Here is a 13,064-nt window from a genome sequence, read left to right on the forward strand (position 1 = left end):
TGAGGACACATTTCAAGAGTGCAAGAGATGACAGGACATCAGACAAAGAAAAACTGTAAAAGCAACAAGTTAATTTTCAGTCTGACAACAGGAGATGGCATGCTGACTTGTCAAACAACCAGAACGAAGTAGTTCAATAATCTGAGAAAACAGTTGGTCTGTAGGATTTTCAATAGGTTTTCATGGGAAAAGACTTAGATTTGTCAAGGTCAAAGAAAAGCATGCTATAGTATCTGCAGCACATGAAAGTCAAGACAAGAATTTTAATCTCAAGCTTAGCAGTCAAACCAGAACACGTCAGAAAACCAGAACATGACAAAAAATTATGACCCCTCATTCTATTCCAAAAGAGATTTGTAAGTTTTCCATATTTGGGTAAGATACAACTATAGATAATCAGAGAATATCAGACACAGAGAGAAGAGACAGCCACCTGTGAAATCAATGCAGGAAACCAAAGCACAGAACAGATTTGGGAAGCCAATGAGGTAATACAGGAACGGAAAGTAAATAGTGCAAAAATACTAAAAACAAAGAAGATATTCTAAAATGAAAATAAATATTTGAAGAAAGGGTAAAAGAAAAGATGAGGTTAGGGCAAAAAAAAAATAATCAGAAGCTACAGTACTACTCTGTGAAAGACTATAGCTAGAAAAAAAGGGAGGGGCAAAACAAAAAAGTTTTGCAGAACAGAAGAATGCCAAAAAAAACCAACACAAGAATAAAAGCCATACTATTACACTGTCAACATTTCCCAAGAAAAATCATCAGTTTTGAGAAAGAACAGCAAAGTAAATGGAGAAACATCACCCCATTTTGAGAAATAAAACAAGAACAGTGACAGTGCTGTCTGCAAAATGATTTAAATGAAAATTCCCAATTGTTAACTGCAACTAGCAGAACTGAAGAAGGAGAAAATAGGATGAGCAAAGAAAATAAACTCTATCATAGTCTAGGAGGTCAGTCATTCAAATGGAGAACTGAAAACTAACTTTGAGACTGATAATCTCCATTACAAACACTGATAAACTGGAAACCATCTGAGAACTGAGTAACAGCAGAAAGGAAGACACTCCTTAGCAGTACTCAGAGAAATTTTGGAGCATATAGAAACCTGAAAGAACATTAAGTTTGAAAGATTACATATAACTTCAATAAGGAGAAGCATTAAAACAAAGGTATAAATACAATACAGATAGTTTTTGATGAAGCAGTATAAACCAGAAGGTGACCCTATAAAACCTGAAGAATCAAAAATAAAAGACTACAAACATATTTCTAACATGAACCTGACAAGAAAGGCAGAGGAAAAGCTTACACAGTTTGCATGGAAGTTTGCACATGCAGGTTTTACAAGAAGGGCACAAAGTGGACCACTTTCCTCTCACTAGGGAGCAGCAGGGAGTGTTCTCCACAGTCATCCAAGTTGTAGACTGGGAACTAGGCAGAATGAGAAGAATGAACCAGCTGAAGGACAGGCTGTATGGATGTTGTCACACCACCAATACGAGCAATGAAGTTACATTATAATGTTAAAAATCCATTTATTTTATAAACATAGAACAAAAGCATTGAGATATCAATATAAAGTAACTTCCACACTTTCATCTCAGTGAGATTTGAAAATCTTAAGGTGCAGGGAGTTAGAGCAGTCTCTTGTCAATCGTATTGGTAAAATGCATCTTATTGACCTTATAACTGATTCACATACACACGTGTTTTGCAGCAATAAGAATATGAATCTATGTCTTGTAAAAGTAATGAATAATCCTAACTGAAATTTCTGGCAGCAATCTGTTTTGGCAGGTCAGGCTAACCCTTACTATCAACACTTTAGTGTTTCACTGAATGTTACTTGGTCATGTCATTATGAAAACTCCAGTTTCCAGGGAACCTGCTTGACTTCTTGCAAGCAGAGTCCCCTGCTTCTTTATGCTGTTTTTCTAGTTAATGTCTAAGATACTTACAATGCGCTTACAGGCTCAACATCTGTATGAGTAAGGTATGGCAAATGTACAAATAAGTATTTTAGTTTTTTATGTAAAAATCAATCTCCTGTAAAGCAGCGCTATCCATCTTCCCTAAAAAGTTCAGAAATCTACACAGCTGGAAAAAAAAAAAACAAGATAGATAGTAAAAGAACTTGTCATTAAATTCAGTAATATCATCTGATCACTCAAGTCAGCATACGAACAACACATCCTTTCACCAGAATTAAAATTTCAGGTAACAGAAAGGATGGACAAGACTGGGGGGAAAAGACAGTACTTAAAAGTAACTTGAGTGATGACTTGTCATCTTTCCCACTGTTGTGTCAATTGTATCTTAAAGATCTTGGCATACAAAACTAAATTACTTGTTCCCATCTGGAAAGAATAAGCAAAAGTTGGTTTTTAATTTGTCTGCAGTATAGGTAACTCAAAAATATGATAAGCATAATTTGGATAATTTGTGTATCAGTTATCATGCAGAACAAAAGCTAGCTGAGAAGTCTGATCTTTAGTAGACAAAATACTAAAAAGCTGCACTTTGTGTTTACTATTTCATTTAGCAAGTCAATCTCCAGCCCTATAGAGAAGGACCTGGGGGTCCTGGTGGATGAAAAACTGAACATATGCCAGCAGTGTGCACTTGCAGATCAGAAAACAAATGGTATCCTTGGCTCCATCAGATGAGGGGTGGCCAGCAGGGACATGGAGGTGATTGTCCCTCTCTGCTCTGCCCTTGTGAGGCCCCATCTGGAGTACTGCGTCCAGGTACCCAGTACAAGAAAGACATAGAGCTGCTGGAGAGGGTCCAGAGGAGGGCCACAAAGGTGATCAGAAGGCTGGAGCACCTCCCCTACAAAGACAGGCTGAAGGATCTTGGCTTGTTCAGCCTGTAGGAGGCTGTGGGGTGATCTCATTTTAGACTTTCAGTACCAAAAGGGAGCCTATAAACAGGATGGGAGTCAACTCTTTGAAAGGGTAGGTAGTAGAAGGACAATGGGAAATGGTTTTGAGTTGAAGAAGGGAAGATTTAGGTTGGATATCAGGGGGAAGTTCTTTACTATGAATGTGGTGATGTGCTGGATGCTGCACATCCACAGAGAGGCTGTGGATGCCCCATCCCTGGAGGTGTTCAAGGCACAGGTTGGATGGAGCCCTGAGCAGCCTGGTCTGGTATGAGATGTGGAGGTTGGCGGCCCTGCCTGTGGCAGGGGGGTTGGAGCTTGATGGTCCATGAGGTCCTTTCCAGCCCAGGCTATTATGTGATTCTGTGAATCTCTCCCTCTCCCCACCATTCCATATGCACATAAAAACATAAGAATTAAAAAAAAAAAAAAAAAAAAAAATCTTATTTTTTTATTTTATTGTCATAAAATTCAGAAGCCAAAATGTTAAGCTTTCAGATCATTCCAGTTACCCTAATGTATCCAATTCTATATGAAGTTTCTTACAAAATCCTCTGTGTTCATCGGTTTTGGATGCTGGTTACAAAGAATAGGAAACATAAAACTTTATACAGTTAGGGCAAAACAGGAAAAATAACCTACGTACACGTGAATAATAGGCTTCTTTTCCCCTTCAAGAGCGGGGCACTAAGACTGAAAGAGCTACACAGCTTACCTGGTTTGCTTGTCCTCGCTGAAAGCAGACAGCTACAGAATAGCAATCATCAGTTTACTGGTTTGTATGCTGCTGCACACAAGGTTAATCAGATTAATTTTCAGAGCTATTGCCAAGAGCTACTAGATCCTGTGATAATATAAATATGTACACTATCATTTTATTATGATACTTTATAAATGTATGGAAAACCACCACAGATACAGCTTTCCCATATTTACTGCACGATTTCCCATGCTTACTGCATGATACTGCTTCTACATCAATGCAGAAGAATGTGTACACCGCATCATACCTCTATCAGTGAGCACTGTTTACATGCAAGACCAGTGCAAGTGTGAATTCAGAATAAAATTGTTTCCGTTCCCTTCCAACCTACATATTTCTGGTGGAAGCTGCACAGAATGTAAGCATCAAAGCAGAAAGTCGAAAGCAGCAAATGTAAGGCTTTAATGTGCTTCAAAACAATAATGTGTAAAACGCATCAGTAGGCACACAATAATGATATTTTTCCTCACTCAAAACAACAAAGTGTACATCCACATGGGGCAAGGTTGATTAAGGAGCTTAAATGGCAGCTAACAAGTTACTTACAAACAGCATGGCTGTTAAGGAAATAAAGACTGTTTAGCTTAATATGCCATAGAATGCAGCAGTTCAGCTCATATTTTGAGTTTTTAAGAGTCCTGTTAGCAGAGAATTTCACCCTAAGAGCAAGCAGGAATCAGTACAGTGCTCCTCATTCACTGTAAACACCACAGAGTTTCTACCCATGTCTGCATATACTCCTAGAACATATCTCAGCAGGGAACGAAGCCTGACAGGATGCTGAAAAGGACGAAACTACTTTGATACAATACTTTTACCAGATATTCCAGCAACTAGTGCTACTTAAAAGTAAGGAATATAGAAGGAAAAAAAAGAAAAGAAAAGAAAAGAAAAGAAAAGAAAAGAAAAGAAAAGAAAAGAAAAGAAAAGAAAAGAAAAGAAAAGAAAAGAAAAGAAAAGAAAAGAAAAGAAAAGAAAAGAAAAGAAAAGAAAAGAAAAGAAAAGAAAAGAAAAGAAAAGAAAAGAAAAGAAAAGAAAAGAAAAGAAAAGAAAAGAAAAGAAGAAAAGCTGCATTGAGAGCTAAGAAAATCAAAATAAATGTAGAAATGGCATGTTGTAAAAATGCAATACACTTCCCAGGATGAAGGAGAATAAAATTCTATGAGGACAGGCTGAGGCCTTTCAGAATCTAAAAGGAGCGTTATAAGAAAGAACAAGATAGATTCTTTATCAGCATCTGCCGTGATAGGACTAATGGAAATGCTTATAAACTACATGAGGGGAGATTTAGATTGGATTTAAAGAAGATTTTTCCAATAAATAGGGTGAAACACTGGCACAGGTTGCCCAGAGAGTTGGTGGATGCCCAGTCTTTGGAGACACTCAAGGTCAGTCTGGATGGTACCTTGAGTACCTGAGCTGTGCCCCTCCTCATTGCAGAGGAGTTAGACTAGATGATCTTTAATGGTCCCTTCCAACATAACTAATCCTGTGATTCAATGAGCTCAGTGACTGCGCATGCAACATTTGTGCAGTCTCACATTCAGCAGGCATACTGCAGATTCTTCCTAATTGCTTTTAGCCTTGAAGCACAGTAAATTAAATCAGCAAAATCCAAATTAACCTCAAGAAAACTTTATTTCAATCACCATCTTCATAACGTTCTGTGGCAGAAAGCATCCTTCTCATAGGGACAATGTAATTCTGAATGGTTTTAAACTATCTGGGGGTTGAGATGTTCACAACTGATTCTGACCTAAACAGGATCCCTCATGTTAGAGAAATCTCCATATTCAAACCTAAAGAAGATTTAAAACTGTAATCATCACTTCTAAAAAACATTTCCAAGGATATTCACTAGAAACAAGACTGCATTGATGGTATTCCACTCTGTGCACAACAGAATGAAAAGCTGCTTCATTTTCAGGTTTAATGGGAAGTGAGAACGATTTCCCTGTGGCCTGGAACTTCTCAGATAATTACAATTGTTATTATCATAGAAGACTAATAGCAAGGTAATATATTTCTAATGTGCTTTACTTACTATACGGGCAGCACAAAGGCATGGGAGCAGCACTCTGAATCACCTTCTGATGTTTTTGCTCAGCGAACTCTAACAGTTTTCTCCAAAGATTAAACTCAATTTCAGAATTAATTTCCTTCATCATTATTCATGATTTTTGTTTGCATTTATTAAAAATGTACGTAGTAAAATGTCATTAGCATTTGTTCCAAGAACTGGCTCCTCAGACTTAGCTCCTTCTAACGAAGATGAAAGAATTACCTAGGAGACCAATATTGTCCAAAATCTCAGAGTATTAAAAACAAAAAAAAAAATAAAGATTTTCAAAAAGTGGATCTGAGAGCTATAACTTCATACAATTAATTATAAGAGAAAAAAAAAATAGAGCATCTGAAGAAAATGCATTCTCTAAGAAGCTTTCACCTCTGGGCTATCTTCTTAAGTACAGTTTCGCACATGTAAGTACAAAATGTTCATTGTATTTGAATAGCAACAAGTGGTTTGTCAAACAAAGCAAATATGGAAAGAAACACGGAAGATAAACTGAGTAACAAGTCAGAAATGAATTGCAAAAAGCATTCTAAAAGTAGCAGAGTGAAGGCTTGAACCCGCCCGGAGCACCACAGCTGAAGGAAGTAACCTGACAAACTGAATGCATTGTAATTTACTGAAAGAGCAAGGAAAGAACATACCATCTTACTATCTGAAACAATGGTGACGTGGTACAAATAAAGAGAAAACTGAAAAAGGAAGGAAAACAGCCTTATGAGAGAACACATTGCACTACAGAATCATGATAAATACTGAGACAGTAAAAGCTACAAAGTAGAGGAAGATATATTAAATATTTCAGACCATCACGCCACATTTTGACGGAAATCAGACACCAAAGGTGAATGTACTACACACTAGAAACAAAAATGAAAAACAGTGCTTGCTATTAGTAAAGATACCCAAAGAAATATCTTTATAATTTACAGTGACCCAGAAAAAAATGTGTAAGTAATCCTGCTCACCTGTCTTCACTAAAACGCCGACCAACCAAAATTTTACATTTGTCTGGAGGGAGACAAGCTGCTAACAAAGGCACTGTCCTCAATACCCGACTTTCCTGTAAAAAAGAGAAGTATCTTTTGAGTAAAATCAAGTAGGGCTTCTGTGCATTGTTAATATTTCCATCTACTTTCAAGTTCTTTCACTGTACACGCACCGAAAAATCAGTTTCATACATACATATTGTTTTTACCAAGTGTAAGAGATTTAATCTTGTCCTAAATTACAACCATTTGCAAGAATTTGAGCTAGGTTATCAGTAACAATACATAAAATAACAACAAAATGTCAACAAAAACAGCACTAGCATTAACGTAACAGGTTGGAGCATTAATTTCTCTATCCTGGAAAATAAGGGGATGGCTTGGATTCCACAGACAAGCGACAAAAATATGAGCATAAGGTGTGTCAAAATGGAGTAAAACATAAATACCTCCACTCTGTTATCACTTTGCAAGAGCACAGTAGCACAACACTGAAGCTGCTGTGAGTGCTCTATCTCCTGCCAATTGGGCAGTGCAGAGCAGGCATCTGTTGCAGCTAAGGATAAGATTGCCATGTCTGGGAGGGGAAGATCTCAAAGAGCATGCAAGAGTGCTGTGCTGGACCAGGGAATGCCTGCTTCACAAGACAGAGGAAGAGTGAAGAAGTGACAGGAGGAGCAAACCGTCTACATACTAAACAGAGAAATTTGTTTCCATGTGCAATGGAAACTACAATATTTAGGACATCTTCAGTAAAAGTAACAGTAGAGAGAAAGTGTTGATTTCTGTTTCCAGGCAAAAAAGGAGGGAGGTGTATCTTGAATTTAATGGAAAAAAAAACAAACAAACTGAGAGATGAAAATAAAGTTTCAGTTTATTTTTTATAACAGGAGGAAGGAAGATGTACATTAGTTGAACCTAGCAGAAGTCTAGACACTAGAGACTGCATTAGATTTACATAAACCCAAAACTTACCTTATTCTCAATTTCAATGTCTTACACCTCAGACAGAGAAAACCCAAAGTTCAGTCCCTAAGCCAGGAGATTAATGAATAAAAAGCTGGGGAGTTAATCCATTTTTTTATATATATATATGAGTCATATGACAACAGTTCAGTATTTGCAAACAAGTAATGTCCTGACTAGCTCAGCTCCATGATTTCTGTGGCTCTTACTCTCCACAAGTATCAGTGTGAATCCACCTATAGCACTTACATCATCAGACTGCTCTTAAATTAGTTCTGTGAATCTTTTCATCACTGTTGCCTAAGACCTTCACTAATTTCACTTTTTCTGCTCCACACTTACTCATTCTGTGGCGTATAAATAAAACATCACAGAGTTAAAGGAATAAGTTGTCCCGCTATATGCAACACCACTTTGCACTGCAGTAGCAGTGTGAAGTGTCCTAGGGATAGATGAAGATCAAAGTATCCGGTGAATGAAGTCCAAGAAAAGCGAGGGAGAAATATCCTTCAAACTACCATCAATTCCATCTATCTTAGCAAAGCTGAATAAGTCATCATTGGCAGTACAAGATCATTTGTGTTGATTTCATCATCATCAAAAAAAACGCCCTGATTCATACAAATGGAAAAAGCAGCAATAAGGGAACTGGAAGAAAATTAATTATTTGTCTCTAATAAGAAATAATTTAAAAAGCTTATCAATCATAGGAAATACAGTCAATTGTTCTCTTCAATGTCGTGTTATTTCAGAATTACCTTTTACCAAATAAATACATTTTCCTACCAACAGGGAAAAAGTTGCAGTTTTCCAATCTAAAAACCAATCTATGTTTATAGGAAGATACCACAAAAAATTTGAGAAAAGGAGTTCAAGAACATCTAGGCAAAACTACCTCTAAAATAGGTTCCATTTGTTTAGAATTTTCTTCACAAAAATGTCTGAATTTAGCTATTTCACACACAGCCTGTTGGCATATCAACTATTTTCCATTTCCTCCTTTTGAAAGAGAATAGTCATTCTCTCCTTGTTCTTCTTGGCATCATAGTCGTCATACACAGTTCTTTGCTTAATCATTAAATAACCACTGAAGCGTACATATATACAAATAGGTTTGGAGAAGTTGCTTTTAAAATGTTTTTGGTTTTTTTTTTTCCCTTTTATGGGGAATTCATGATACTTTTGTTAATGCTGCAGGGTTGCTCTACCATGAACAGAAAGTTCTAACTAATAAAAACATTTATCTGAACCAGTAAATACACATTACTTCATTTTCTCCTGAACTTGCAAAACAATTAGCAAACTATATTTGATATATTTGATCCTTGCCATTCAATAAAGAATATTATTAGACATACATATAAGCTCATTAAATACAGATTTTATTCACAGATGCAGAAAAATGGAAATTCTTTCAATTCTGGAAAAGAAAGAAGGCAGAGCAACAGAACAACCTAGGCAGATATTTTTGCTGTGCTCTAAGGGCTCTGTCCCGAGTTACAACAACCATCCAAGCTCAAAAAGTGTAGAATGGCCTATGCTCCACTGGAGATCACTCAACAGTAAGGCAGAGGTAAGAAAGAGCTGCACAGTGGTTTGTACACACCTGGCTATGTCACTAACCATCAGGTCTGCAAATGGAGGCAAGGGAGAGAATAAAGATGAGAAAAGCATTTTACCTACTTGTATTTATTTATATTCATATGAATGTGGAAAGAGGAAAATAGCAGAAATCATGCTAGGCAAATAAATTCTTCACTGTTCCACTATTCCCGCTGATAGGGTTAGGATCCTCTGTTTGTACCTACTTAATTTTTAATTACTCTCATTATTAACAGTAGTGCACTAACACTATTCAGAAAACAGTTGCACCTAGACATGCAACGCTGAATTATCTTCACAAATGATATCTGAATTAATTCATGGATCTATTATGCAAAGATGAATGCTGGATGTTAAGATTCATAACCCGGGATCTTAGAGAATCCTTGTTGCTATGCATTAAGAGACTACTCTCTTTCACAGCACCTAACACTAGTGCGAATGTATCCAACAGCATGCCTTCTGGATTGAAGGACTGTGAAGGAGCAGGAAATCCTGCTCTCACTTTCATGCCTTACCCTCTTGCCCAAATATAAGTCACAATGCAATAATCACTCCACAGCTGGTGGTCTACTTACTGCACTGCAAACTGCAGAAAACAATAAATAACAAAACAGGTGGAAGATGAAAAGTCATCACTGATGCACAGCAGGAAAAATACATTCTCCGTTTGGTTAGTTTAATGAGATACTTTTGCAATGTACTTCTGTAATGACATGGCAGCCTGAAGGATCAGATGCTGCTAGTACATTCAGAAGGTTTATCTGCCTTCAAGTCTGAGTTTTGATCAGAAGCATCTACAGCAAAGGGAACCTACCCTTTAGCGGGTATGCCTCTGCCATTCTGATGTCAAAAGAATCAGCTGTGATCAACTAAGGCCATCATGCCATATTCCCAGCTTTTCAGCTTTTGTTTACATTTGTCTCCTCCAAACCAAGTTCCCTTTTACATTCAGATAGTTAAATTTTTCCACTGATGGACTGTCTTTGTTAATTGGACAGCACTGCTTTAGCCACTTGTTTCCATTAACACATACCTGTGCAAAAGTTGCATCCTCTTGTAACAGAAAGCTGTTAATTAAAACTAACTAATAAAAAAATGCAGATAGCATTTCAGAAGGATGATCAGGGGATCTAAAAGGAATGTGTAAACTTCTTCTAGTACTTTTTAGCACATTAAATTCAATACAATTCAAATATTAGTTCAAAGCTCTCCGGAACATTTTGCAACTTCTTTTTTTCCAGCAGATGACTTGAGGTGACACATACTTAAGTACTTTCAAGATAAAAAGTAACACATAACAGTATTTATACTGAAAACGGACAGTTAAAAAAATCACAGCTTTGCCACTTAGGGACGAAACACTTATTTCTATAGACACTTTACTCTAATTTGGTCATTTATATTCTGCTGAAGTTCCTTCAAGCAAGGACGCTGCCTGCGGACTGAGCTACTGTAAGTACAGCTGGATCATATGAATACAGGTTCTGAATGCCACAGCCTATTTTGTAAAAATACTGCCTATCCAGATCTGTGTAACTGCAGTTCATCTTCTAAAACTTGCGATCCACCAAAATACCGCATTATTAACAGAAAAATAATACATTCATATAAACGCCTCTAATAGCTAAATCAAAAATCAAGAGCCCGTTAAACCTTTGAAGGCATGAAATAGGCAAAAACATAAAAGGATGCATTGTATCAAGTCCAATGCAGGACACACTTCAAAGCCATAGAGAGCCTTTGAAAAACAAAAGTACCTTTACCAGGAAACAATGCAACTGCAAGGAAAGCTGCTCCGTCGGTGGTTCTTTCATGTGCTTCTCTTCAATAAGTGAGACAAAAAAATACCAAACAACAACAACAAAAACACAGAAACAGACTATTTTGAAACTAAACCATAAATTTCCATCGGCTAAATACTTTGAGTCACCACCAAGATGCGTTGCTTAATTCATATTTATAACAGAGCGCTTCTGTGTTATACTAAGATTCCCTCCTGAAACACTTTGTGCCAAGCCAAGCACATAATCTAGGATTATCTGAATGAAAAGATGTCTTGTGTATATGAAAACCACAGAAGTTAAGCACGATTTCAGAAGACACAAAAATTCAGGTGAACTTGTATTCCACTCTCTGGTTTTAAAGGAAAAATTACTATGCGTTAAAAATATGGTTGCTTCCTCTCACAAAACATTTGCTGCATTAAGATTGTAGCTGAACCCTTACAACAGTGCTACTCACCTCTGCTGGATGCTGAATTATATACAAGCAGGTGGAGATTTTTAGCGGATGGATCGGCAGGAATGGACACAAACACACCTTCTGAGGGCGGCTATGTGACAAAACAGAGGGGGAAAGCAATAAAATTATTCAGCAGTGGCATAAACGTATTGCACCAGACCTTGCTCTATCCCAAAACGGTCAGTAAGGACTCCCCCTTATGAAACAGTACATTGAAACATGATAAAAACTGTTTGAGATCTCCGCTGCTTTCAAAATAGAAAGAAAGGAGGGTTTTCATTCAAACTGAATTTGGAAGATGTTGTTCAGACTTCTCCTGTGGTCTGGTTAGCATTAAATAATCCTTTCATAATCCTTTCATCATCTTCAGGAGGAGCAACCATACTCCAATTATATAAACCTGTTACTGCATTTTATACCAAGTTAGTGTTTCAGTGACGGAATGCTGTAACAGAATATATAATTAATATAGTTGAGAGACTATTTATGATAGAGCGTTTTAAAGTATGCTCACAAGAAACCCCATGATTTCTTTCATTCATTCTGAAACACATGGCAGACAAGACGTATTAAAAACAACCACCACCACGCATTTCTAATTAACATCTGAAAAACTAATACAACGTTTTGATGTTTTCTGCTGCACTGCATGCATTGTTAAAATCACTACCAGGAGAGCTGTATTTACATAAATTAACCTGTGTATCATTTGGTATTAAACTAATACACTGGATAGTCAAGAATAAACGGAAGCAAAGAATTAAGCTTAAAGCTGCACAGAATCACTGGAGCTGTTGTAGCATAGACAGTGCAATTACTGGATGTTATTCAGGAACTTAGAAAAACAATGGACCTCCTTAATGCTGATGTGATTATCATCACTCACAATTCACTTCGCCTGCAAAGCAAACTCTCCAAGATTAAGAAAATGAAGTTGTGATTTTCAACTGAATCCAAGCAGCTCCAAATACAACTTGACCTGCAGCCTCTGTCTTCTCTTGTCATTATCAGTTTTGATGTTGATCACATATGAGACAATGTAAGCAGACACTGTAGCAGATGTGATGTACTGAAGTTAATTCTTAGGTCCAGACCAAGCCAATGGCCAGCCCCACTGCCACTGCAGTGCTTGCCCTCAAGAGCACCCCATTAAGCAAGCTAAGTGATCTAAGCCAGTATAACTGTTCTTTACTCAGACCATCTTAAAATAAAACATTAGCTCTTACCTGTAAATGGCAACACAGTAAAAAAGGCAATAACAGTGGATAAATTGGTCTTTAACAGCTTGCAGCTGGTGTTAATTTAAGACCCCTGCCTCTTTCTAGCCCTAACTACTGCCATAGAGAAATTACTTTCCCTTGCCAAGGGGAACCAGTTAAAAGCTATCTAACAGTTGTTTTAAAATATTTACACACACACACACACACACACACACACAAAAAAAAAAAAAAAAGACAAAATGGAATTATTCCCATATGATCTTCCAACATAATGCTCCAAAAACCTGCCTGCTTTCTTTCCCTTCCACTTCTAGAG

At 37.1% G+C, this 13,064-nt stretch overlaps 1 protein-coding gene across 1 annotated transcript in view; it reads right to left on the reverse strand.

Annotated features, from left to right (window-relative positions):
• The window catches only part of DTWD2 (DTW domain containing 2), a 62,897-nt gene that overhangs the window by 37,106 nt on the left and 12,727 nt on the right, over positions 1–13,064 (reverse strand). The window contains exons 2-3 of the mRNA XM_072359608.1: positions 11,529–11,619; positions 6,696–6,790 (exon numbers count right to left, since the gene is read on the reverse strand). Coding sequence (XP_072215709.1) covers positions 6,696–6,790; positions 11,529–11,619 — 186 coding nt within the window. The remainder of the gene's footprint in view (positions 1–6,695; positions 6,791–11,528; positions 11,620–13,064) is intronic.

The sequence above is a fragment of the Excalfactoria chinensis genome, chromosome Z, assembly GCF_039878825.1.
Source record: "Excalfactoria chinensis isolate bCotChi1 chromosome Z, bCotChi1.hap2, whole genome shotgun sequence".
NCBI lineage: Eukaryota > Metazoa > Chordata > Aves > Galliformes > Phasianidae > Excalfactoria > Excalfactoria chinensis.